The 27,879-nt window shown below is 37.5% G+C and overlaps 2 protein-coding genes across 23 annotated transcripts in view; both read right to left on the bottom strand.

Moving 5' to 3' along the window:
- Positions 1 to 129: 129 nt before the first annotated feature.
- On the bottom strand, positions 130 to 20,055 carry RBP1 (retinol binding protein 1). 4 transcript variants are annotated; one of them, XR_014588388.1, is made up of 5 exons: positions 19,917 to 20,055; positions 19,129 to 19,307; positions 8,788 to 8,928; positions 3,653 to 3,754; positions 359 to 393 (listed from the first exon to the last, which is right to left on the bottom strand). XR_014588388.1 is itself a non-coding variant. In XM_083849283.1 (4 exons), exons 1-4 carry the CDS (start codon positions 19,987 to 19,989, stop codon positions 340 to 342), a joined length of 408 nt encoding a protein of 135 aa, XP_083705409.1. In that variant the 5' UTR covers positions 19,990 to 20,055; the 3' UTR covers positions 130 to 339. The 4 variants fall into 4 exon arrangements, 3 of the variants coding, with proteins under 3 accessions (XP_083705409.1, XP_083705411.1, XP_083705410.1); XM_083849283.1 differs by lacking the exon at positions 8,788 to 8,928 and having other exon boundaries at positions 130 to 393; XM_083849285.1 differs by lacking the exons at positions 359 to 393; positions 8,788 to 8,928 and adding an exon at positions 403 to 3,178.
- Positions 19,189 to 27,879, bottom strand: part of NMNAT3 (nicotinamide nucleotide adenylyltransferase 3) — a 31,708-nt gene continuing 23,017 nt past the window's right edge. For 15 of the 19 annotated variants that reach the window (XR_014588372.1, XR_014588373.1, XR_014588375.1 and 12 more), the window contains 4 exons: positions 26,073 to 26,182; positions 22,835 to 23,223; positions 21,801 to 21,906; positions 19,189 to 21,366 (listed from right to left, as the gene is read on the bottom strand). Coding sequence is in view for 3 of the 19 variants with exons in the window: in XM_083849282.1 (XP_083705408.1) it covers positions 21,871 to 21,906; positions 22,835 to 23,223; positions 26,073 to 26,182 (535 nt within the window). In the remaining 16 variants the exon portion in view is untranslated. Of the gene's footprint in view, positions 21,367 to 21,560; positions 23,224 to 26,072; positions 26,183 to 27,879 lie in introns of those variants that run through there. The other 4 variants (XR_014588374.1, XM_083849282.1, XM_083849281.1 and 1 more) reach the window with 4 other exon arrangements.

Here is a 27,879-nt window from a genome sequence, read left to right as displayed (position 1 = left end):
CTACCTTAAGGTCCCTTGCTAAAGCTATGGAAGGGTGATTTCCATTGTAAGTAAAGCATGTGCTCACAAGTATCTTGTATACCAAACAGCCTCCATTTTGGTGTAGTCAAGAATTACAGTGCACATCCATTTAAAATGTTCAGTAACTTTAATGGGTTTTATTTTCAATTACTTCTTTAAAATAGTTTGTTAAAAATATTTTATTCCAACTATACTGTTCTAATGTAATCTTCATCTCTGTGTTTACTCTCTTGTCATTGATGGTCATTACTTGTGCTTGGAGATTTGGTGGCAAGTCTGTAAATTCTACTGTTCTTCATTTCTGTATCAGCAGTAGGCTCACTGTACCTTCTTAAAGACCTGCTTACACTTGACTCCACACACTCTTATTTCCTAGGAAGATAAAATAATTAAAAAAAAATACAACTCTTACATAGGACATGCATTATAAATTCACGTGTATGTCCAGCTTAATTTGAGTATGCAATTTCTTATCAAATTAGATTGTACAGCTTGTACATATTTTAGCCTATTTTTTAATCATAAAAGAAACCAGCAGGTTTGGGTTTACTTTCTGGAGAAAGGTGGAATAAGATAAGTTATTTTGGGATCCCAGAGTTTAAAGGGCCAAATGTGTTCCTGGTGCATTATTCACTATTTGTGTGTGCAACTGCTTAGGTCTTTGAAATGAGCGTTCCGTATTTTAGGCACAAGAACAAGTTATTTGGGGATGGATTTGAATAACGAATTCTGAGTCTGTATGTTGATGATTGGTAGTTCAAACCTACAAAACCAGAAAACAGCTGAAAGCCCAGTCTAGCAACACGGCAGTCATAGCTAGGAGAGGACATGTAATTGTATACATAAGAGTTGAGCTAGGTCTATAAATCCCAGCACGGCAGTGAGTTTTGACTGAACTTGGCCATACTGGATGCCTAATGCTGTCCACTCGTCTTTTGTGTTCCACAACAGGTTTTAAAAAAATCTCTACTTGCTAATCATCGGGTCATAGTTACTTGCACATAAGCAGGTACACTGATGTTTATGTCTTGGGCATTGATTTGTGAGGCTAACTGTTGTCCACCCTAGCCTCGCTGAAGATGCAGTTTAATCTTCTCTATTACTGAAAAACTGTTGAAGTTAGACCTGAGAGTTGCACACAGTCTTTGTGGGGATTTGTGGAGGTGTTGACTGGTTTTGCTAGAAAATGGGTGGGGCTTCCTAAGGGGCATAAAGACAAAGATTATGTATGACCTAGAAGTAGGGTAGTACTTTCTATTTCAAGATAAGACTTTTAATTAAGCTGTCAGAATATTTTGAGGAAATGGGAAGCAAAGTTAACTGGAATGTTATGCCCATTTTCTTATGGGGGACTTTGATAAAATGACTTATTAAGAAGAACTTCCACTGGATCAATAACCTTATCGGCATATGTTGCTAGCCTGTAGCAAGAGAAGGCGCTTCATGGTGAATTGATGAAACAAGCAGACTGATACAGTGATTTTAGTTGGGACCTGTTTTGTTCACTTTATATATAGGTAACCCAGAAGAAAGAGTGTGCTGTAAGTGCTAAGAGATCTGCTGACAGTGATAAAAACCTACAGAGCAGAAGCAATCAATACAATAGAAAATGGCAATAAAACTCAAAAGGAAATTGAGAATGGTCAAATAAGTCACTCACATAAAACAGAATCTAAAGAGGAAAAAGAACTACAAAGTACAGACCATAGCATGAAATGGTGAAAATAGGAGGTGATAAACTACTAAAGGATGTGGTACTACTTTCTACAGAAGCGTGGAAGGAATTAAATTAACACTTGGCTCATTGTGTAAAGTTCAATAGGATCATAAAACTATCGAAGTATCAATTTTTTAGAGGTAACTGCCCATTGTACCAAAGTACTCTCAAGAGTACAGGACCTAGTAATCTTAGCTGGTCAAAAATAAGATACTAAATGGGTCTCTTTTACTGAATGTTTAATGGAGTTACATTAATGAGAATTCAGAGGAATAAAGAGGACATTTTTGAAGTTCATGAAATATAAAAAGTGATAAAGTTGAAATATTGGGGACTGGTCTCTAAAATACTTGGGTACTTCCTTTGCATGAAGTAACTTTTGTACTGACTTCTGTGTACAGACAGATCATGGTAAATTGTACAAGTGCCAATTAGTGCAGGGATGCCCATGTAAGCTGGCAGGTATGAGACAGAACTCTTCACACCCTTCTGAAGCAGCAGCCTCAGATCTGTCAGGTAACCTCAGGGTACCTCAGGGCACTAGACAACAATGTGTGAGCAATGGAATCTGATTTTATGACTTCTAAAGTAAAACCCCTGACAGGTTCAAGCATAGAAAGTGGTCTGGCCTAGACGTCCATGGCCAGGTTGCATGGCTAGAGCATGAATCAGAGTAAGGATACAGAAATCTGGGCTAAAGAAATTGGTGTTGGGGGCAGCAAGTGGGAAGAGAGAATGAGTGCAGAGCTGTCAAGGGACAGGGACCAGGATTTGCCAAAACGGAGGCCAAAAAAATCTAAGAGCAACTAGTGCGATTGCTTCATGTGAGTTGAGTGCTGCAGGGAGTAAATTGAGCTTCAAGGCCAGACTGTGTGTGGCTAACTGCAACCCCTTTGCCAGCAGAGAACCTGAAAGGGCAGCTGCCTGGGGTCACAGCCCCAACTGTTGTGAGTTTGGGAGGCAGTGTGGAACTACTGTAGCCTGTTTGTGTGCAGATAGAGGGAATGTCTATACACAGAAAATTCTGGAGTCTCTTTTTCATTGGTTCACCTCTGCTTTCATTGAGACCATGACTGCAGCTATAAAGTTACTTCCCTAACTTCCCTATTTACCTGCACTATATCAGATGGCAAGGTCTATCACATACATTCCTTTTCCAAACTGTTTTCTGGGTCTTCCAGTTAATTCCTGAAACTTGTGTGTAGTAATAAGGGCTTTTGGGAACTTTCACAGATTCATTTATAACTCCATTACTGATTTGAAAGAGAACATTCATTTCAAATGCTGTGTGCTAATAGTACTGATCAGTGGAATGAAATTGAAGTTGGATTTTATTATCTCAGCAGGAAGAGTTCATTTTACCCACACTGATGAGAGAGTGAAGATACTATGAAGAGCTGTGTAAGAAAAGAATAGACATCTTCTTTCAAATCCTGTTAACTTAGAAAAGATAGAAATGGTGATCTGAGAGAACGTGACATTTCAGAAAACTTAATTGCTGTTTTAGTTCTCTAGGCTATACTGCAGTCTAGCCTGTAATTATTTTAAAAGAACAATGGTATATTTCCCCCTTATGGCTTACCGTTGGATGTGTACTTTCACAAGTTCCCATAGTGTGTATTTCATACAATGTACAATAAATGTCTTCCTCAGTGTAAACATTTCAAACTGCTATGTTCAGACAGACAGTTAACACAGAAAGAGTACTGCATTGAAATGAGGCAATCTTTGCAAGGGACATAAAAGAATAATGGTGCCAAATGAAATGATTGCTTTAGAAAGAAGTCAAACGCAGCAACAACACTTAATTATGTCAAAGAAAGACAAGATAATATAGCACACAGCTTGCTGCATTACACCTAGCCATTTGAATAAATAATAGGGTGGCATTTGAAACCTATTACATGATCTTACCAGGTGCATTTCATCTCCTTCAATCCACTGAGTCCAGCCACGATCTTCTTTTTCTCCTTTCTGTACACAAAGAAGCTTATCTCCCTCCCAGGATACTGTGGTCTAACAAAACAGGCATGTTCAGTGTTGCTGTAGCATTTCCTGATATTATGATTAGTTTCCTTAAAGAAAACCTACTCTACATTATAATAAAAGATTAATGAATTTCATAAGAATAATTGCAGAGCATTGCAATAATTAGGTTAATTACAAAAGATATGAGCTTAAATGGCAAATTGCTGTCCAACTGCCTGTCAAAACTCAGAAGGGTGAGATAAACTGTTTTAACTGTAAGAAAAAAAAAAAAAACACATAAAAATCATTGCGTGAAAGTGCACTCCTTTCTCCTTGCTAACAAACACAACAACAAAAGGGATGTGCAGCTGTATTTGTAAGAGGAGCTAAAAACCTGAGATTCAGTTTCTTTCCACCATACAAAGGATTGTCCAGCTGCCCTACCCGAACATAAATACCCACATACTGGCAGATAGGGATGTACAAGAAAGGCTTTTACTGATTTTTTTATATATGTGTGTATATATACATATATTTCTCCCCCATGTCTTAATTTGTCATCCGTGATAGAGCAGAGTGATTTGGAAGTATCAGTAAATTGATAACTTTGCCATCATCCTGCTTTGCCTAACAGTAGCTGGAGAACTACTTGAGCCAGGTTTGGCAGAGTAAGAGTAAGGTGTTGCAGGATTCAGCACAGCACTTTTGTGAACACCTGTGCTGCCCTGAGTTATTGATAAATAAAAATACTTAAATGTATGAGGGTGCATCCTTCAGCTTGTTGCTGCGGTTAGTATTTAGTAACAATTTGATTTCACCTCTCCTTAAAATAAAGAGAGCAATATTCTGTAAATTTTTTTAAGAAGTGAGGGCAAGAGCAGTGGCAATTTTTAATGCAAGTTTTGGTGCTGCAAAAACTTAGGATAGTTGAGCATCAATATTAGCACACTGCTTTTAAATCAGCTTGTGTGAAGTGAATCTGAGGACTAACTACGGAATTACTGTCTACCTTGTGAAAGTCTTCAGGCCAGTACCTGTGTAAGTAGCCAAATATGGAGAGAAGATATCCTGTTTGATTTTTAAGAGAAGTCAGTCTACATCTGTTATTCTGGGAATTAAAAGTTCAGCATTTAAGAACTGTGCAATGCTATTTATTTAATTTGTTTATGTCACAAACAATTAATTCTTAAATGATAACCATGAGAGCCACCATCTATAAATGAGTACAGCCAGCAGTCTCCACCCATGGGAAGGTTTAGACTAAACAAGCATGGAAAATGAATCACTAGAAAGAGTGCCAGCATAGATCATCATAAGAAAGGCATTATTAGTACTCCTATACAGTATGTCTGCACCACATGGGGTTTCTTAAAGACAGACTCATTTGTCCTTGCTAAAAATCTCTCGTTTGTAGAATGCATTAGCAAGTTGTTCTCTCTCCCCTGTAAAATAATGTATTTAAACCTAGTAGTAGATAACATTTTAAAAAAATGCTATCTTCTTTTAATGTTTAAAATGCTCATGCAGGAAGGGACAACACACTGTGGCGAAGCTGTATTTAAGAGAGTTAATGTGATCGTCATAGTTTATATCCTCTTCCACATCTGTTTTGATTCTATGCATGTCCATTTGGAAAGTGGACGGTAACAAATAACACTAGTTAACATCTAAGACTTTCTGATAATTCTCAGTATCATTACTATACCAGAAAGTGAAGGTTATTTCTACCAGTGACCTATAGATGAAAGGGATACTGTGGAATAAATCAGTTGTATGTGTAGCTTTGCTTAGTAACAGTACTTATTTCTATCTCTTGAGCACTAGCTCAGCATAGCTGAGTCATTAGATTACCTGTAAAGTTTAATTTCATAGGTTTATATGTGAATTCACAGGCAATATACCATGATAAAATAAGAACTTTATTAGCACTACTAACATGCAAAGTTAGCTCTGGAAGTTACTAGTCCTAATACTTCACTAGCCTAGTACACTTGGGGGCAATAGAGAAACGTTTGTAGCAACACAAAGAAATGTTAACTTTTTCAGCCTCTAAGGGTTTTAAAAATTGTTTCATCTCAGGAAACAACACACTTTTTTTCTCTTGCATTTTGTTTTTCCAATCAAGATTAGATACCGCTTTTAGTGACTTGGTGACAGCCACAAAGAGTAAAATATCACAGACTGTTAACCAAGCTGTTTTATCAGAATTCCCAGTTGTCATCCTCTGCCCTCCCTTTCAGGCATATAAGTACTGAAGGGATGTGAGTTAACCATACAGTTTCTGATTTTTGTATGTGGCTCTTTTGCTACGAAGGTTATAAAGGACAGAATGTATTGCTAGAGAACATAACATTCTCTCTTTGTTAGCAAAAACAACCATTTTATGACAGTAAGATTAATCAGTAGCATTTTTATCTTTTCTTTCTTTAGGTCAAACTCTGAAATCTGAAATAATGAAAGACCCGAATAATACAAAAGACAGAAGTTCCCCTTTTAACTCAAATCCAAGAGAACAATAAGTTCTTCAATTCCAAATATCTCTATAGAGACACACAGAGGATGGAATTACTACAGCTGGTATATGTGCAGCTAATAGCCCACTCTTTACCAACAGCCAAGATACAGCAAAGCTTGCCTTAAAGCATTTCCAAATATTTGAGTCAGAACATAATAACAACATTCTAAAAATACCATTGTAGGACAAATTTTGGTAAATATTGGCCCTTTTATTGTATGTAAGAGCAATGATTTGGAGTTTACCATTTCGTGTATACACTCTCCTTTCCTTGTGTATACAGAATATCTGTTCAGTGACTACTGACTGGGAGAAATACTGTAGCTTCAAAAACGTAGGTTATCTTTTGGGTTCATAACTGCTAATGCTTCATACCTTAAGTGAGAAAATGAACTATTTATGTCTTCCTTACCATTTTTCACTTTCTCCAGAAAGACCCCTTACATTTTCATGTTAACCTAATCACAGTATATTGGTAACAGAAAGAAAAAAAAACAAACGTCTTCAAGAGAAGAAAAAATGGTGGGGAGATACTGTAGGCAATCATAATCTCCCAACAGGCACTGCTTGAATTCCCTTAGATATAACATCTGCCTTGAAAAACTGTACTGTGCTGATATTTTTTTTAAAGCTTTATTCTTCCAGACTGATCTTTTCCCTCGCATTTCCAAAAGATGGACAGCGTGAAAGAGTGTTAGAAATGTATCATGTGTCATTAGTCAGTACATCATTTCACTGAGCTATATGAACACTAGCACCATGCAGTAATTAAAGGAGAATGTTGATCAAGGGTTTCTTATGTATGTCCTTGAGTCTCTTACTGCCTCATCAAACTTAAACTTAAGACGAATACACACTAAGTGAAATAGATGTAATTCTGTAGGCAACTTCAACAGAAAATGGTGATTAATGTGATTAGTGGACAGTGTGATAAAAAGTACTGAAGGAATACAAGGAAAGTTAACAGGAGATAAAGTGGGCCTTGCCTCAATTTAACTTGTCTCAAAAATTCTAACCAACAATACTGCACCTCTTTGGGATTATGTACTTGGTTATATACTCTTGAGGTATAATAATAGAGCTTATCTGGGAGCTGAGGATGACAAACCAAGGCAATTATCTGAGGCTCCGCTGGATTAAACATTGTAGTTAAGAAGGAGAGGGAAGAGGCCAATATCATACCAGTGGTCCCAAAGACTGATGGTATTTCTGCCTGAGCACCGCTAGGTAGAGACGGATTACTTTACAAAAAAAGAATTACACTGAATTCACTAATTATATTATCATCTTTGAAGCCTGAGAATACAGTAAATATTTAAATTTTCTTTAGTTTTATTATATGATTTATATGGTCTTACACTATTTTTGTGCACTTAGGTATTTTCCTTTTATTACCTGGCCCCTCACATACTTCTGTTAGTGATTTAATCTGTTAGTGATTTATGAAGATTTCAGTATATGTGCGTAACAACACTGTATTCCTGGAAATAAAAGTAGAATAAATGAAAATTAAAGTACTCTCATTACTGTTTTCAATTATGAGACAAAGTAGATTTATTAAGTGAAATATTTAGAAAAAATAAAACAAATCTATCCAGTATGTATTTGCATTTTCTCTAGTTGCAGTAACAGTAGTGAAGTCCTGCAGAATTACAGTAGATATTACTTCCAGTTTCTAGTGGTAAATCATATTGACCCACAGACAGAGATATTGACTCTTGTAATTTACTGAAATACTCATAAAACAAACTAATTTATCAGAAAATTCTGCACTTCCCAGTTAGGTCTAATTGCAAGAACATTTGACGCTGGCGCTGCAGAATATTTCTCATTCCCATGTTAGCTGTTCCTAATGTACTTGGTGTTGTGTGCTATACAGCTGAAGATACCTAATGCATTTTACAGATGAATGAACTATAATATTTTTTTAAAGTAGTCCATGAGCATATTTTTGCTGATGCTACATAGATTTTTGACACACTGCATTTACAAATAACTATTGCAGCTACCACCCTTCATCAAAAATGTGTTATTGATTTTCTATCTTCAGGAGAAACACAGCTGTACAAGTTCTATTTTTCTTCTACTCTTCACAGTGCTGTCTCTATATTATGGTGCAGCAGATGACCGCAGTGCCCTACAACTGCATGACACAGGCCATGCTCCTTCTCAATCCAGTAATTGTGTTTATGAGAATAACTAGTCATTTACAACTGCAATTATGATTTAAGAAAGATCAAACAATGAAAAGTAATTGTTTAGGTCAGATGACACAGGAAAATCCAGTTCAAGCTGTGTCCTGTATTGTGCTTTTAAGGAACACCAAAGAAAATATTCTAGTATTTTTGGTCAAACATGGCTATGCATCCAACTAGATATTTATTAGATGCTCAAGATAAAGTATTTACATCTGAACTAAGTATCAAAGTGATATAAAAACATCTGATAAGTAGTTTTCAGGGGGAATTTTTCATCAACTGAAGTGCTGATGGAATAAAATAATGTTGGTAACATAAACAATAAAATATAATGGTGAAAGTGCATTCAGTAAGGTCATAGTCACTACCTGTGACTTTCTGTGTTGGAGGCATGCTGCACACTGCTAACGGGAGGGCTACAAACACGTTCAGAGTTTGTCATCTCTCCAGTCTGTAACTCCTTTTATCACATCAAGTCTGTATCTGCAGGTTGTTGACAGATTGTTAAACTATTGAGAAAAGAGCAGATTCAAGCAAAAAAAAATACTTGATCTCACACTCATATTTTTCTGTTTATCTCCCAATTCCACAATTAAAATTAGGTAAATAAATTTATTTCTAAGAAAAGTTGGATCCAGAAATACTGGGAACATGTAGAAAATCAAACGAGGGAATGAAAAATATAGGTAATTTTTCAATGAAACCCAAGTTAAACGAGATTATCTACCCAGAAGAGTTTAGACATTCCAGAGCTGAAAATGTAAACTTACCATAAAGACATTCAGTCTACTTTGTAAGTCTACTTAAAGAAGTCCCCCATTTTCTTATAATTACTTTTTCAAGGTGGACTTTCTAATTTATGTTTACTTCAGCTGTCCATTGTTTTCACAAACTTTTGAAGCAAGTCTCCATAAATTAGATACTTTCTTTGCTCCCTACATGTGCTATAACAGCTCTGTTAACGTGTGAACTACCACACTACAGACGTTGACTGAAAAATCCTGGAAGATACAGTCATGGAGATGTATCAGGCACTGAAAAAATGAGAATCAGTTAGGAAATCACTTAGGAATCCATTAGGAAAAGGCCTCTTCATCTTTCCTAGTGGCCCAGTAATATGTTTGGTGGTTTTATTTTTTTATTTTTTATTTTTTTTTAAACTGTCCTGATTCTTGACAGTGTTCGGGCTCTGAGATACCATATCTGAGAACAAGGCGGCACTATACTGGAAAAAATAAGTGGCTTCCTATGAGGTCACTATCATAGTTAAGAACTCAAATGGAAATACTGCTTATTTTCACAAGACATTATCAATTTACATGGTCAATTGGTTGTAAAGTATAAATCCTTTGAAAATCTATGAGATCTTAAAATTTGATTCAGAAATATAAATGGCCTACATCTCACTACTTCTCATAACTTATTTTAATAATATTAAGAAGGCATCCAATTTTCTTGTTAACATAAAAACAGCTTAGGATGATACAGATAAACAGCTAAAAAAGCAGCACTGCCATCTGAAAAAAATCATATACAAACTACAGAAGCATTTCTCATTAGCCATGATCATTTATTCTATTGAAAGAAACTTACTGATTGCTTATTCTGTTCATAACCATTCCACGCATTCCAGACTCTTTTCAAAATTTAACAGAAGTTATTCTAGTAGTATTGAAAATAGAGACATAAAATTATCATAGTTTTAAAAGATCCAACAGAAATAAGGGTTCAACGTGGTGTTTCCCAAAGGGCCAAGTCTCTAAACAGAAAATCTGTGGACTAATTATGTCTCTTCTATATGAAACTATCTAGCAAACATTCACCAACAGAAAAATTAGTGGTAGGATTCCTGCACATCATCTCAAGATACTGTTGTTGGACAAAGGCTATATGTATTTAGCTATCCTTTAGCTAGGGAGGATGGTAAAGACTACTGATCATTCCTTACCATAACAACTTCAGTTCAACCCTGTAGAAGCACCTATAAATCTAACCTTATAACTTAATGATAACTTCTTGGTGCAGGTGCTAAGGGAGCCAACTCGGAAAGGTGCACTCCTAGATATGTTGCTGGAGAACAGAGAGGGTCTTGTGGGAGACGTGGCAATTGGCGGCCATCTCGGTCATAGTGACCATGAAGTAGTTGAGTTTAGAATTTATGGTGACAGAAGGAAAACTGCCACCAAAACTTCAGCCCTGCATATGGGGAAAGCAGACTTCAGGCTGCTCAGGGAACTAGTCAGCAAGGTCCCCTGGGAAACTGCTTTTGAAGGCATTGGCGTCCATCAGTGCTGGTCAATCTTTAAGCACTGCCTCCTAAAAGCACAAGATCAGGCGATTCCAAAATATCGGAAGTCAGGCAGGCGGGGCAGAAGGCCGGCCTGGCTGACCAGAGAACTTCTGCTGGAGCTTAGGCGAAAAAAGAAAGTGTACGGCTGCTGGAAGAAGGGTCAGGCGACGAGGAAGGAATACAGGGATGCTGTTTGTGTTTGTAGGGAGAAAATTCGTGTGGCCAAAGCCCAACTAGAGTTGAAGCTGGCCATGTCTGTGGGAGACAATAAAAAAGGGTTTTTTACATATGTGAACGGAAAAAGGAGAACCAAAGAAAACATAGGTCTGCTACTAGATGGGGAGGGTCTCCTCACAGACAATGACATAGGTAAAGCAGAGACATTTAACGCCTTCTTCGCCTCTGTCTTCAACACTGATGATGGGCTTCGGGACCCAGGGTGCCCTGAGCTGGAGGACCATGACGGTGGGAATGACAAACTCCCAACAGACCCTGAACGTGTGCGGGAACTGCTGCTCCACCTGGATACATACAAGTCCATGGGTCCGGATGGGATTCATCCCAGGGTGCTTAAAGAGCTGGCTGACGTCATCGTGGGACCTCTCTCAATTATTTTTCAACGATCTTGGGAATCTGGAAAGGTCCCATTGGACTGGAAGCTGGCAAACGTGCCAATTTTCAAGAAGGGTAAGAAAGAAGACCCTAGCAACTACAGGCCTGTCAGTCTCACGTCAGTGCCTGGTAAAACTATTGAGAGGATGATCCTTGAAGTTATTGAAGCGCACCTGGGGGACAATGCAGTCATTGGTCCCAGCCAACATGGGTTCATGAGGGATAGGTCCTGCCTAACAAATTTGATTTCTTTTTATGATAAGATCACCTACCTAGTCGATCAAGGGAAACCAGCTGATGTGATCTTCTTGGACTTCAGCAAAGCTTTTGACACGGTTTCCCATAGGATCCTACTGGACAAAATGTCCTGCATACAGCTAAACAAAAACATCATGCGATGGGTGAGCAATTGGCTGACGGGCAGGGCTCAAAGGGTTGTGGTAAACGGGGACACATCTGGCTGGCAGATGGTCACTAGTGGGGTCCCTCAAGGCTCCATGTTATGGCCAGTCCTCCTCAATGTTTTTATAAATGATTTGGATGTAGGACTAGAAGGTGTTTTGAGCAAATTTGCCGATGACACCAAACTTGGAGGAGTTGTGGACTCAACTGAGGGTGGAAAGGCCTTGCAGAGAGATCTGGACAGATTGGAGAGCTGGGCGATCACCAACCACATGAAGTTTAACAAAAGCAAGTGCCAGGTCCCGCACCTGGGACGGGGCAACCCTGGCTATACGTACAGACTGGGCGATGAAATGCTGGAGAGCAGCCCTGCAGAGAGGGATCTGGGGGTTGTGGTTGACAGCAAGTTGAATATTAGCCAGCAGTGTGCCCTGGCAGCCAGGAGGGCCAACCGTATCCTGGGGTGCATCAAGCACGGCATTGCTAGTCGGGCGAGGGAAGTGATTGTCCCGCTCTACTCTGTGCTGGTGCGGCCTCGAGTACTGTGTGCAGTTCTGGGCACCACAGTACAAGAAGGACATTAAACTGTTGGAGAGTGTCCAGAGGAGGACTACTAAGGTGGTGAAGGGCCTAGAGTGGAAGACATACGAGGGGTGGCTGAGGTCACTGGGCCTGTTCAGCCTGGAGAAGAGGAGGCTGAGGGGAGACCTCATCGCAGTCTACAACTTCCTCGTGAGGGGGAGTGGAGAGGCAGGCGCTGACCTGTTCTCCGTAAACACCAGTGATAGGACCCATGGGAACGGTGTTAAGCTGAGGCAGGGGAAGTTTAGGTTGGACATCAGGAAGAGGTTCTTCACCAAGAGGGTGGTCGCACACTGGAACAGGCTCCCCAGTGAAGCAGTCACTGCACCAAGCCTGTCTGAATTTAAGAAGCGATTGGACTGTGCTCTTAGTCACATGGTCTAAACTTTTGGGTAGACCTGTGCGGTGCCAGGAGTTGGACTTGATGATCCTTATGTGTCCCTTCCAACTCGGGACATTCTATGATTCTATAACCTCCCATTTAATCCTTCCTGCTTTAAGCCAAGCAGCAACAGAACTCCTGAAGTTAGCTAATAGGAAAAGGAGGGTAGCACAATACAACACATTTCTCATTTCTTTGAAGGGCTGGCGCATGACGTATCATAATGGGTACCTGTAGCTATAGGACTCTGAAATATGCCTGTGCCATTCTGAACTTGCTCAGATCATTACTGAAAGACAAGCTGGTTATAATGCGGGCATTCTGTACCTGACTGATAAGCTTACTGAAGTTCACTGTAGTCAAAAAATGTGACACTTCTAGAAGCAGTGTTTTGCTTCTGTGATTGTCACCATCCCCATTGCTAGCAAACAGAATTGTAATGACAACTTCTAGATCAAAGAGTAAGCTGCTGTAGCAGAGGGTCTTAAAATGTTGAACACTGTTGTTCTAAATGTTATTTTGAATTCTTGCTCATAAGAACAATGAGTGAAGGCAATGACTGGACACATATGCCAGGCTCCAGGCTACGCAGTTGACAACATGTGGGAGAAAGAGTAGAATAAGTATTCTGGATAGTACATCAAGTTTTATTTCTTAAGAATAGTAATCTTTTTTCTTACTGAAATAAAATTGTAAGAATCTATACAAAAATAGGATGACTTGCTTATATCCTACATCAGAAAAAAGAACACAATAAATCCAATTCACTTTGTGCAAGGATCAGAATCAATTCTAAGACATTCACCGTGTAATTTGATGTGTATAATTGAATTACCCTCTGTAAATTTAGCAAGATGCAATTGTACATAACACTAGTGGTTTGTCATTCAAAATCCAATTTGATAAGTTGGGTTCTCAAGTTTTCACCTGATTCTTTGTGATTGCACACACTGCATTCATCATTCTCTGAACTTTTCTGGATGCACACAAAGCTGAAATACTATGCCCATCCAAAACCTCCTTGCCTACAACACTTTCAGAACGTTAGCTGTGGTTTTGTGAGTAACTACCTCAAATTGTTGGTTAGTCTCAGGTATTCATTAGGAATGCAGAACTGCAGACTTCGAAGTTAATGATATCTTAATGCATATGACAAAATGTTCTAGAGATCTCATCTGACATCATTGTGCAAATGTGCTGAACATATTACTTACAGATAATAAGCAGTAATGCCAAAAGGCCAAGTAATGTGGGAAAAAAAAAAAACAACACAAAAAACACAAAACCAACAAAACAAGCAAGACAAAAAAAAAGGGGAATAGCTCCTCATTACTGAGGCACAGGGAGCGAATGAACCAGAGTTTCAGAGAGCCAGAGACAGATCCAAGAGTGGAACTTTGTTCTCTGGTTGACTGGAGAACCATTCTTCCTCACCTGGAGACAGTAGTTTGTAAAAGGTCAGGAGTATCAACACAAAACTACATGAAGACTACTTCCTTTGAATTAAAATCAAAAGAAGTCAGAGATTACTTCAATAAGCAACTGGTGAATTTACATTTCTGCAGATAGAGGGAGCAGTAGATTTGAGTGAAAAATAGTATATATATACACATAAATACAGGCAATCACATAAACACATCTCCCATCAATAATCATTCTAGAACAATGCTTTTTCCAATATAGTATATGAGAAAACACAAATCCAAATCAATAAACTGAAGTAATTTTTAGAAAGAAAATGAAAGCATTTGAAGAGGTGAAGAAAGCAAGGATTTGAATCAGAGGGATCAAGTAAAGACATACACTGCTGATCTTGCATCTTACTAGAAAGACAACTCATTTTGAGTCTTCTCATCCTGTTGAGGATCCCTACTGAAATTCCAAGTATCACTGGTGATTGCTTTTTTGACAGCAAAGTAATCATTCCAATACCTATTCTAAACTAGATTAACAGCTGTGAATTCCATTTGTGGAACAGGGGAACCCTGCCTAAATAACGGTTAAAAAAGTTTAATGAGCCATGTAATTTTATAATAGGGCTTTACTCTGACCTTGCAGCAGTATAAATCAAATTATACCCAGAATAACTAAACTTTATTGTGTTTTCCCTGAATATAAACTAGACAGGAATCAGTTTCACATCAGGCATGTTTATCATTTAAAACAGAGCCATGATCAGTCTCAAAGACCCTGCCTCAAGGTAACACTTTTCACTAGGATATGGCACATGCAACTGACAGAATGGTTGGTCAGATGCCTGTGGACAACCCTTATGAGGCTGTCTAAACATTAAATGACTATACACTTTCAGGAAATTATTCCACATGGTAACATGTATGATAGATCTGTTAAGTGAATTCCAAATCCTCCCACCCACCCTACTTTTGACTGACATGCCAAACAAATACGCTACGAAGGGGAAAAAAGTTAACTTCTCTGTTTCATGTCAGATCCTTCCCCATTCTTGCATTTATTGTTAACATATTTTACATTGTAGGTATCTCCTCGGCTTCACTGTTTATTACTGACTGTGAGAAAGGGAGGTAAAATTATCTGAGGATGAACGGGACACGCTTTTGGAGATAGTTATCAACTAATTATTGTTTCAATAAGGTCTTGCCTGTTTGGTGCACAGCAAAATTTTTCCACAGTAAAGTTCACATGCTTGAAACAAGGTTTTATGGTTAGTGTAATAGCTAAGATGCTTGCTAAATTAATCGTAACTAGAGACTATGGAATTTATCTTTAAAATGAGGAAATTTCACGATGGGGCTGGAGATTCACTGAGAATGAAGATAGCACAGTGAAATACTCAGTTCAGGCAATACCTAAGTCATAGTTATATATAAACTTCACATTTCTGTCTTTGTACACTAACACCTGATGTATGTTACCAATTAAAACCAAAACCAAACTCTTAAAAGTAGTGGAAACTTTAGCACACAGTCCAATTCAAATATCACATCATATGAGAAATAATGTGATACAATATTAGTGTTCTGGCCTTCTTTCTACACATTGTAATTTGCACCTTGTAATGTCTGCAAAGAATAGAAGATGCTCCTGAGTAAGCAAACTTCCATTTTATCTTTGTAGTTCAAACTGTCAAAAGTTTTAACAACCCTTAAGTATAATGATTAAACTTGCAGAAACACATCTCTCATGGAAGTGCCAAACAGAGAAACTCTAACTTCTACCTAGGAGATAAATCTCTAGGGAAAAACTCTGGGAGAAGCATGATAGCATAAGGAGCGACATGTCTTGTCTGCATTTCCTAAGAGACAAGGCTGTGCTGCAGCATGCCCCATACACAGTTTCAGTAGTGCTTGGAACACATGGAATATTTTGGCAGCACCTTGCGCTGTCATCAGTGCTCTCTCCTGTACGGTCAACTATCCTAATCTTTGGTTTTACAAAACAGAGAAAATCCAAGTTCTAAAGAAGAAAGTTTTCACTTCCCAAGAGAAATAAAACTGTAAAGGAGCTGGTATTACCAACTGATGTTATCTATATTCCTTAAGAAAATGGAATCACCTAAAAATGCGTGTCAGAAAAAAAGCGACAGTTAAAGGTAAAAACAAAATAAAACAACTGAATCTGCTAAGGTTTATCCAGCTGAATTAACTCGCTGTTCAAGTTCAGAAGTTTCCAGCAGTGACCAACTATAATAAGGAAAAAAAATAATGCAAAGTGAAATCAAGGAGGAATCCTATACCATCACAGGAGTATTAATCCCTATTGTTATAACTTCAACTTTCTTCTAAAATTAGAATCAGCAAAACTTTTTAGCCTTTACTCATCATAGTCTATTGATGTGGAATTATTGTAATTATACTGTATCCTGACAGACTCAAAGATGTATTTTACAACTGAAAGGTGAACAAAGTTTCAGTGAAGATCCAACCCGTTCACTGTGCTAATATTATTTTTACTGATGTTAACTCTAGTTAGATGACTCTTAAAATATATTCTTCATTAAAAGAAACACAATCCATGAATGAATTCTAAGTGTATTTTTACTAATCTCATGATGATTGCTCTGCTTTATAAAACTAATGTTTAATGTGTAATTTGTCTTATCCATGTTACTTTGTACTTCTAATGCGTTGAGCTTCTTGGAAGAACAGCAGGATAGCGAGGAGAGAACTTGCCCAGTGGTCTGCTCAGTTCATAATATAGATAAAAATAAATGATTCATAATCTCTCCCATTAGACAAATTGAGTATTAATGATTAAGCCATTTATGGTGTGCAGTTTCACAAGCTACAGATGAAGAAATGAAACATTAAGAATCACATTCAACCTTCGCTTTTATGGTGGCTTTCCTCATAACACCAGTCAGGGAGCGTTCCAGTATCTCTTGCATCACCTCTATGACCCTTCCTTAACAAGGCTTCCAGCCCATCGGAGTTATTTCATTACTTAAAACTGCAAACCTTGCCTGACATTACCATTATCAGATTTGGACTGAACTGGCTTCCCAAAAACAGCTTCTTGTACTGTTTTCCTTTGGAAACGCTGTGGTTTCATCAAGAAAATAAATCTTTAGCCAGAAAATTGAACTATAAAGTATGATACATTGCTACGAGGCAACAGTCACTAAGAGTGACCTTAGTTTTAGGGCTGCAGTTGGTATCTGCTTATGTTGTGGGAGGTCATAAAGAGATACTGAAGACTTCTGGAAGCTTTAGTGAAGTTATATGTCTACATTATTCTTAACAAAGAAACAAAGAGGGTTAGCGAGACCACACCTTGTTTTTTTTTTTGTTTTTTTGGTTTTTTTTGGAAAAGGCAAGAAGGTGCTGCTACCTCCTCTTTCCAAGGCTGAGTGATTTTGCACTAATCGATAGACAAATTGTTTAAGCAACACTTGGAAGCAGGGTGATCTAGGTTCCACTCCAAATGTAATACCTGCTGTAGTGATTAGAATAGTCTCTATTTTCTTCTTTCTGATTCAACACTTTGAATTCTTCCCCATCACTCAATTAGCAAAACAGGGTAGAGAATATTGACCAGTTACAAATATTGAAGTGTTTAGGGTATTTTTCAGTGAACCGGAAGTTGTGCTACATTTGTTCAGCATTTCAAAAGCACGGCTGCTCAAGGGCCACATTTTCATGTCTTCTGAATCAGCTTTTTCAGCACACCAGTTGTCTGACACTGTTTGTGAGAACTCATTGCAGGTATATGCTAGTACAATTACTTCATTCTGCCAAGTAGAGGATGTTTTAGTCTAGAGTTCAATAGTATTTAAGTATAGATAATGCTTAGCTGGAGACAGTTCTGTACACACGCAAGCCAGCAGCTTGCTGAAGTAAACACTGGGGACTCAGACATTTTTAGCACTTGAGTAGAGGACTTGAACATTTTGTACTTTGTACTTTTTGTACTAAAGTACTTTGACAGTACTTTAGCCACTTAAATCTTTCCTTAGGCTCATAATTGGTGGATCTGGACCTCATCACCCTGGCGAAGAACTTTCCAGTAATCAAACATGCATTATGACATTAGGCCATTTTCCTTTACAAAAATATACTTTGATTCTCCCTTTTGTGACTTTTGTATTCTGTACTCTATCATGTTTCTACCTTCTCTAACAAGGAGATAAGAGCGATTAGCTGAGGTCCTTGCTTGCTGATTAGTGTTTTTTTTTCCTGGTCTTCGGGATCCTTCATTTCCTGTATTACTATTACCAGAGCAAAAGTAAATTTATATACCCTAATATTAGAGAACAGTACTTTGTAAATGGCAGTATCTATCTACAAATGGAAACCTATTAATTCCATTTTATATAATTACTCCTCTATAAGTCTCTCCTGAAATAATTTTCTTTTGCTTATCAACTTCTTCATTGTGGGTTATTGCAGGCATCATGCTCTTGAACTAACAGGAAAGAAAATGTCCAGTCATATTCACCTAAAGAACTTTGTATCCTCAAGTTTTCTCTGTTAATTGGTATTTATCAGTCATAAGTTAGAAAACACTGTCTTTCTGGCAAGCAAAAAGAGCTCGTAAGGCAGTTCTTGGTGTTTGCTTATTGACTACAAAGACTTGTTCCAGAAGGCTAATTAATGCATCTGCTCTACCAAATACACACAGGAAGGAAGGAGCACAAAAACAAGAATAAGAAAAGCAGCAGGTTTCTAAACACTTGGCCATTGTTGCACATGGGGAAGAGCACCTAGACCTGCAGTTGTTCTTGTACTGTAAAACATTAGTCCATCAAGGGATTCTGAAAACTCAAATGTAAACATCTTTCTGTCCAACAGATATCCCCGCCTAATTGAGTAACATTTAATTGAAATTACTATTAATTCATTGAAAAAACTCACAGGAATAATTTTAGGAACAGCAACATAAAATGACTTACAGATGTTGTCTGTGCAAGGCCTTGGATTATTAATAGTCTTAATAGTCAGTTGTTACAGTTCTAATGCTTACCATGCATTTGCGATCATCCACCCCAGCTAAATCCTCCTCAAACTCCTTCCCTACATCAAATTCCATGATGTAGTTTCTAAAAGTGCTTAGCGTTTTAATGATCATATGATCCCCATTCTGAAGGATTTCTTTGTCAGGTTTTAGCAAGTTTGCTATTTTTCTTACAGCAACATTTACATCTGAAAAAGAAAAAGAGTTATTTTAATCCAGAAAAGTCTACCACAAAAGCTGGCTTGTAGCTCTTGGGAGGACTAAAATGAACATGGATAAATAAGTGTCCAGATCTTTCAGGTCAGCTTGCTTAAAAGGAAAAATCCATAGCCTAATTCTTTTAACTTAAATAAGTTTGTCTTGATTTGCTGGTTGTGTGGAACCCTAAAAAACACCACTTGCATTTCACAGTTACTAAGGGTATCAGTATTTCTACAGAACTATTAGCATTTTGCATATTTCATCAAATGTAAACACACAGAATTACATCAAGTACGTTACTGCCTCTGTAGCACACATAAAACTTTAAAGTTATGGTTGGGTTTGAAGTTTGAAATCTGCCACTTACCTCTTTCAGCTATGTAGTTTAATCACTGTAAAATTAATCGTCAAGATGTTAAAAAAGTAGAGATTGCTTAAGACAATTTTGCATAGAGCAATTCTTACAGCATATTCCTGAAAAAAATATTTCTCACAAAAATGATTTATGACTGTACAAGGAAAAACAGGTTCACGTCAAGACTAAGACGGGTAGCATTTATTGATTACTTATCAAAGAAACATGAAAGGAAGCTTACCCAGTGCTTTCAGATACTCCTCAAAATTGTCATTGCTGATCATTTTCCAATAACCATTGAAATCTGCAGGCATCCCTACTTTGGGTAATTGTCGAAATCAAAGTCTCAGAACAGTGTGTTGATTCTGCACCTCACAGCTCAATGCCTTTCTTTGCGGCAAGTTTCAACTCTGGCTTCTTTTATCTGTTTTTTAGACCATGTAGCTATGCAAGTCCTTCTAATCCGATTATTGTTGAAGTGTTGCCTTTAAATCCTTCCACAAGGCTGAACCTCTGAGATTTCTAATGACACCATGATAACTTGATTTAAACAGAATGAAACATTCATCTTCCCTATAGCTTCTGTAAGGCCACTGATTATCTGGAGATCCATTTTAACCGTATTAACTCTTCATTTTTCAAGCTACTCAAAAATAAGATCTTTTAAGTGGCTTTAGTTTAAGTTATTACTTAAACCCACAGAGGGTATGCACCTGTGTATTTTTTTTTTTTTATTTTTTTTTGAGGCACATCCTACTTGCTTGATTACGTTCCAGCTATTTTATGTCACCTTCTATTTGGAAAACAATCATAAGACCCTTTCAGTGAAAGCAATTTGTATCTGGCGTTAACTTGTACCACAAGCTCCTTAATTCTACCTGTGGAAGATGTAGGACCAGCTGAGGGCTCAGAACAGGCCAGTTAGGTGGAATCTTGCATTAAGAAGCAGTGGTTAACGCCGTTCGTAATAAATGCTGCATCACAACACAATACATGCTCTCAGTTAATTTAAACAACGTTGGAACGAACACACAGATTCACTTCTCATTTGCCTTTTTCAGTCACATTTAGTTCCCTAATGTTACTGTTGTATATGTTGTGTAAGTTGTGTATGCCCACGTTTCCACCCTCACCCAGTACAGCGCTATACTATGTGAGCGGAGTTCTTTATTTCAAAAGGGATAACATCCAACCAGTTCTAATGCACTAGACCAAAGGTCCTTGCAGTTCCACACCCTGATTCCGGCAGTGCAAAGGAATAACTCTCCTACGTTTTAGTAATTTGTAGAGCAGGAACCTTCTGAGTCAAACGTGTGCTTTTATGTCAAAAAATAATTTGCATTTTAGTGACACTACAGAAAGTGTCAAATGTTAGCAATTATTCAGTGAGAAGACATAACAGTAATTTGCTTTCAGACAAGCCAGTAGCTAGTTTTCAACACCAAGTCCGTTGTAGTAGTGAGTCTTCTACTACACCATGGTTTTATGCAGACCTGTTTAACAAGTAAAAAAGGAACTACACCTTTCTGAGGCCTCAAGTCAGGTTTTTGGCTGTTTTCCTTCCTCTTCCTTGAGTATAGGAAAATCAAAGATACTGCAGTGCTTTTATAGCAACCTTCACATGCTGGTTGTTGCTCACAGAATAGCTATCCCCCTGATATTCTTTGAAGGTGTCTTCTGTTAAAAGCGAGCTAGATTGGATCAGAAAAATAGGCAATCAACATACAAAAGAATAGATTTGTCAAGCTAGCCTTACTGCTCAAAAACTGAGAAAGCCTCTTAGCTATTTTCATATATATTTTCCCTCGTATCTTTTCAAATGGTACAGTTTAAGCCCTATGCTGCTATCATCACAGTACTTCTCTATTTTGGCACAAAACCAGTATCTTTTCAATTTTATTTGTTCATCAATACAGAGGACTATGCTGAATTAATGGTTTTCTTTACAAACAGATGTACCTAGTCTAAGTAACAGTTCTGAAAAGAACAACTTATTGAAACTTTAGTTTGGTATATTCAAACCGGAAGGAAGTGGTTTTTTTTTTTTTCCTTGTTTGTTTGATATCACCTTTTCATACCACTTAAAAGTAAATATACCTTTAAAAAAAAAGACAACATAACTTACATTTTTTATACAACAAAAATTTGAGCTTGACTCTCCGGCCTAGTAAAGATTGGACACGTTTTAGTATTACTCATGAAAAAAGGTCTTTTTTAGGGTTTAGGGTTCTCTGAAAAACAAAAAAGCGAAACAGTTTTTTTTTTTTCTTTTACATTGCTACCATGCCAAAAGAACAAGAAAATACAAGATTAATTAAGAAGATAAATTCATCCACAGAGAATATCAACTACATTTTGATTCGCTTTATGATATGACCGACAACATTAACTCACTTTTTCAACAGCAAAAAAGCTGCTAATGACCCAGTCCTCTTGGATATGTTATCTATTCCATGGTTTTGGCAATTACTTACTCTTGGAATTACTTATTCTGGATCACAGAGGCAAAGAAACACTTTACATTTAATGATAAGGACTGTCTTTCATTTGTAAATCAGGAGATTTGCAACCGACATGAATGGTGCATGCATATTTAACCGCTTGCATGCAAAAAGGCTCTATTCTATCTCTTGTCCTAACTGGCAAAACACCACTTGTACCCATAAGAAGCAAAAATTATTCGGGGGTCCAGAAAGTCAAAAGTTTAGGAGTGTTTTATATATATATATACACACACACATTTTAATATATATACACATATTTTTATATGTAAAAGGATATATATATTTATATATAAGAAGTTATGGCTCATTTAATTTTGCTGCTTCAGAACAGTAAGACATCTTCATTCTAAACTGCCTGTAGGATTAACGAATTACAGTTCAGAGAAGTATGATATTTGACCTTTAAGTATTATTGGAGTTTATTGCTAAGATCTTATTTCTTCTATTTTTAATGTATTCAACTGAGTGTGCTGATTTGATAAAGCACTGCCACAAATGAAAACATGAATTTAAAACACCACATGAATTCAAGAAATTTTGGGCTGATGTATCTTCCCCTTATTAACAAGAAACATCTTTTCAAAATTTCACATGGAAAAAATGCAATGTCTGTCCTCTCCACACACTACCCGCATCAGTCATTTAGTGGGCTTACTGTTGTGTTATGCAACCTAAGAGGCTGAAGCAAGTCACCTTCATTCTTCCGCTCACTTTCTTCTGTGTAGATATTATGGTGTGCAATGTAGGATATGACAGAATCTGGGACAAGATATTTTACACTTAATCCTCTGCACAAGGCATAACGTATCTGTGTTGCACTTATTTCATTCTGAATCCATTCTTTCACCAGAAAGATATTGTGCTGAAATTTAGTTAAAAGTTCTGATTCTCTGATATACTGAGCAGGATCAGAGCCAGCACGGCTTATACAGACCAACCCAAACTTCTCCACAATTTCTTTGACATGCTCTTTCTTCCAGAGCTTGGGTGTCTGAAACGTCTGTAGAAAATCAGCCCCACAAAGGAGCTTTAATTCTGGTAGAACTGTAAAGAGAAAAATAAATGAGAGATTCATTAAAAAAATCCATCTCCACACATCCCCAGATCTGTGCCAATAAGAAGCATGTGTCTTCAGCCCTTCAAGGACACTTTGCTAAGTAATGATCTGCAGCTTCCACTAACTGTAATGGTATAATATCCAAATAATAATAATCCAAATGTTCCAGTGCTCCATTTTTTGATAAGTGCAATAACCTTTATTTCAGGCTATGGTATGTCTGAAGCAGGAAATTGTTGCTTGTTTCTGATCAGTACAGCTCGATCAATAATGGTGGGCAAACAAATCCTAGTTTTTTGCAGCATTGTGCAGAGAGAAAGGAGAGGGTAAGCTAAGGAGAAATAATACAAAGGAAGTAGCTGGATTTAAGAATTAGCAAAGCCTAATGAAGGATGACTGTTGCTGGACTGCGCCAGGAAAAAACATTTTAAAGGTGACAGCAAAGCTGTTGTGTAAGGCAACTAAGAGACCTGAAGTGCAGGGAATTCAATTCAAAACGAAATGAAGACAATCAACCATCACTTCTAAGCAGGAAAAGAAACACTGCATGTGAAGCTATACTTGGTTAATCAAGGAGGGACAGCAAATCCTAGCAGGACAGTATATGAGGGACTGAGAGGAGCTTTTAAGAAACATTAGATGTAAATAATTCTGGAAGTCCTTTCAAAGCAATCTGTAATACGCTAGTTTTATCTGACTTGCTCAGCCCTATTTTACACTGATCGGGATGCTACTTTTGAATAAAAACACTGAACACTCAGATGAAGATCTGGAGCTGCCCTAACACCTAACTTTTTCAATAAGACTATCTACATTTTATGCTACCATAAGGCAAAGAAGTATGAGCTATCCTGAGATTTTTCCAAGGTATTGTAGTAAGCATTACAGGCTATCAAGTACAGAAGAATAACCAGTCTCTGAGAAGAAGCTAGTTTTAGCAGTTTCTGATGCTTAGAGTTTGGACACTAAAAATCAAATAAAAGGACACAGTAGTCTTTTCTTTTCCATCTAGGTCCTAAATGGATAGCATCAATAAGTTATTCTAAGTTTAATAAAACCACAATCATTTGTCAATACCTTTCCTTAATGAACCTTTTTGTTTGCAAGGCATACTAAAATGACCCAATTTTTGTACGTGAAACAAACTAATGACAGTCAGCAACAAAGGAATCTTACAGTTTAGTAGGCGTACATCTAGTAGAAAAATAGTATGGAATTTTGTACCATTAAATCCAACCCGAACTTTGTGAAAGTTTCCATTATATGGAAGAACCTTCCTGCAAACTTGACAGAAAATCCTGACTCAATAGTTTTCATCGATTCCTCATTGGTTTTGTTGGGAGGTTGACGTGGGGGGAGGGAAAACTGAGTGTCAGTTGCCTCCTGTTAGAAAGTTTGTGCCGACCAACGTACATTTTTCAGAGAGGGAAGGAACTATATTCTGATCTGGAGTTCCCAGTAGCACTTGATCTTTCCTTGTGCTCCACTCCACAGCATGCTAGTGAACAAATGAAGTGGGGAAAAACTGTTCCATTCCTTCTCGGTGGGCCATGTGTTTAATATAACCATGCACACACTGTTGCCCAGTCTGACAAAGTGCTCAAGGCTGAAGAAGTAGCAACAGGTTGCTAGACTTGTTCCTGTCCACACCAACAGATTGTTCTTTGGGATTAACTGTCTAATAGAATATGAGTAGAAAAAAATCCAGCCACCATGTTCTAGACAAGGAGTTCTATTTCTTGCCAGTCTTTCTTTTCACCCACTTTTTGCTGTAGCTTGTTTTTGACTTTAGGGGAAACCTGCGCTGATGACTGACTGATTCTATACTAAGGAATTTGAACAGGAAAGAAAGACTAGTTTGAAAATTTGCTTTGTCTATTTTTTTTTTTTTTTTTTTTTTTTAACAGAAAATGCCATAAAGCTTGAAACAGCTAAAGAAAATAATACCCAAAGGAGAAATTTTACATCAAGGAAAGCTGAAATAGTCTCACCTGCTTTTCCACTCATTTTCCTCTATGTGGTAATGAGAAAAACGTGACTTGTCACTTGTCAACAATGATAAACTCCATCAGACAAGATTCAACTGCAGTCCAAATACCAGAGACTTTTATTCCTCTAACATTTCTAATGATAGAACAGCCCGTACTTTGGAAATCTTCGTGTATCCATGAATAACTTAAATGGATCATTCATGTCCAAGTAGTGGTACAACACCATAGGAAAAATGTAAAGTATCAGAAATCCACCAGTACCCTAGCAAAACACAGAGCTAGGGAATATGATAAAATAGGAAACCAAAAGCTGACAGTGTTTCCAAAATCTGTCATACTTCTAATGCCAGTAGAGACTTTCCTATCCAGAAATGCAGTAAAACAAACAAACAAAACAATGCATTAGCATTAAAGATTTGGCATCCATATACTTCGTTCATTGTATAACATAAGAATTACTATTATAGATAATCTCTATACTTATTGATATTCTTAATAATGTACTTCATACTTAGCAAAACCAGCAAGGCCACAGCATACATCTCTGACACAACTAAACCGATACTTATAAAACCAGAAATTAATACAACCCAGAAATAAGTCTCCTTATTGTAGGAGAGTTGGGGAAATCTCCTTATTGCATGGAAATTACTACAAAGTAACCGCACCAGCAGTCATGCTGGCATTTGGCATGGCTTGTTTTTGGCAGGTAGTTCCAGTCTTCAAAACTTAGCATCTACTGTGTTCAGCTTCATCAATTTGTCCAATCTGGTGAAGTTGTATTGTTTTTAATGCTGTTTTTATTGTTTTAATGAACAAAGTCACATTGAGACTTACAAACCAACCTGTGTAGTGGGAAGAAAGGGAATTCTCTGTAGATCCTTCTAAGGGCTGTTTGTTTTTCATGAATTCCTTCTTGTACTGCAGCAGTCTGAGCGATTCATTGTAATGGTGCCTGCATTTAAAAAATAAAGGCTTCTGTGTGAGATAATCCTCTCAGAGATGCACAAAGCGATTACCCGGTGCTTTCAGATTCAGGAACACAGTCTACTTTTATGCACTTCGGATTTGAATATAATTTGTTAAAAAAAACAACACTATATTCCTTCTACCATGAGATTAGTAGAAATGTAGTTAAATTTTGCACAATCCACAAGCAATCCATGTAATGACATTTTGTTTTTCAGTTCCTTTTTGAAATTCTACTATTAGGGAAAATTTTGTAGCAACATTAAATTTAAAATATTATGGAGGTTTTTGCTAGAAAAAAAAGCACACTTCAATCACACTTCAATCAGTATATTTAATTTCTTCATTAAATAGAATCCCTCAGACACAATGTTTCTATAATGCCTGCTCTTTAAAAGTTTTCATGAGTTTTCTCTCAACCTCTTCTCCACAAAAGTATGTTCCCTGAGCATTCACCTTGTGCTTTTCCTTTTAATTAAAGTGGTCACAATCCCCAGAAATTCAAAATACACAGTTCTCGTACAATTTTGCACACCTGCTATGCCTCTGACTTTACCGATTTCAGATCCATGAGGCCATGCAAAGATTATTTTGTCATTTTCTGGAGTTTCAATTACTTTATTCTTTTGCTGCTCTGCATCATTGGTGCCCCACTGTACGCTGGTACTGCCTCCTCATGGTGGTGGCTCCTTCTCTGACTCTGAAGGCAAGTGCCAATGTTAGAACCATACATCTCAGCTTTCTTCCTTCAAGCACAGCCTTGCCTGTTTAGAACAGCCCCCGTCTTGCATCATCCTGAGCCATGCTTATGCAATGCTTGTATTAATTGGCACAAGCCAACATCATGTCAGGAAGCAAGCATATTGCTAAACAGTGCGGTCACAGCTGAGTACAAAAGCCAGCACCTTATGTCTGTCCAGCAAATATATAAGTAAAATGACTGTGGGGTCTTATACAACTGTATCAGAGCAAAGACTATGGGTTACAAGGTAAAGTTTTGCCCTTAACTCTGTCCAAATTCAGAATATATACAAAGCCATAAATAACCTTTTGAACGTCTGCCTAAGGAATGAATTTATAGTTTAGTGACTTAAATATATACTCTTCAAATCACGCTCAATACTTCGAGCCACAGTAATAAGCTGCACGAGTGCCAAGAATATACACCTAGCCAGGCTGCATAATTATCTCCAGTCATTTTTGGTGCTCAGCCACTGTCTAAAGGAACTGTATAGACAAGGGGTGCGGGACATATGGCAGGAGAGAGTAGGTAGCAGTAACTTGGCCTGTGCCTTCCTACATTTCTATTTTTAATCCTGCCTTCTTGTAAACAGGCTGACGCTATGTATAGTCAAGTACACTAACTTCACATCGTGGATTGACATTCTTGGGCCTCGATTCAAAAATAAGAACTTTTGGCAAAGAACTCACTGCAGGACTAACAGCACAAGTAATGCAAAGTCTTAGCTGCCAAAAGGTCTGTTCAGCAGGCGTTTCAGATGCTGAGGTAGGGAGGATTATGTTACTTTAAAGAGACACCAAAAAGGACAAGCCAATCTGTCAGTTTATCAAGCATTTTCTGAACTCTGTATGAAGCTTCAAGTGTCTATATAATTAAAATCACAAGCACAATTCAGAAAATCTTGTTGGGTAAGGCATACCATGATTTAATTTAGAATTGGC

This window comes from Anser anser (genome assembly GCF_964211835.1).
Source record: "Anser anser genome assembly, chromosome: 9".
Classification (NCBI taxonomy): domain Eukaryota; kingdom Metazoa; phylum Chordata; class Aves; order Anseriformes; family Anatidae; genus Anser; species Anser anser.
The sequence above is the reverse complement of the archived record's forward strand: the minus strand, read 5'-3'. Positions and strand labels throughout refer to the sequence as shown.

What these genes read in the sequence shown, in the direction of transcription:
- RBP1 (XM_083849285.1), bottom strand. Translation starts at nt 19,989, where the DNA reads ATGCCTGCAGATTTCAATGGTTATTGGAAAATGATCAGCAATGACAAT. An exon ending in TGGATGATCGCAAATGCATG is followed by an intron (nt 3,755 to 19,128) that starts GTAAGCATTAGA and finishes CTGTTTTGTTAG; the next exon opens with ACCACAGTATCCTGGGAGGG. An exon ending in AAGGAGATGAAATGCACCTG is followed by an intron (nt 3,179 to 3,652) that starts GTAAGATCATGT and finishes ATCTTTTCTAAG; the next exon opens with TTAACAGGATTTGAAAGAAG.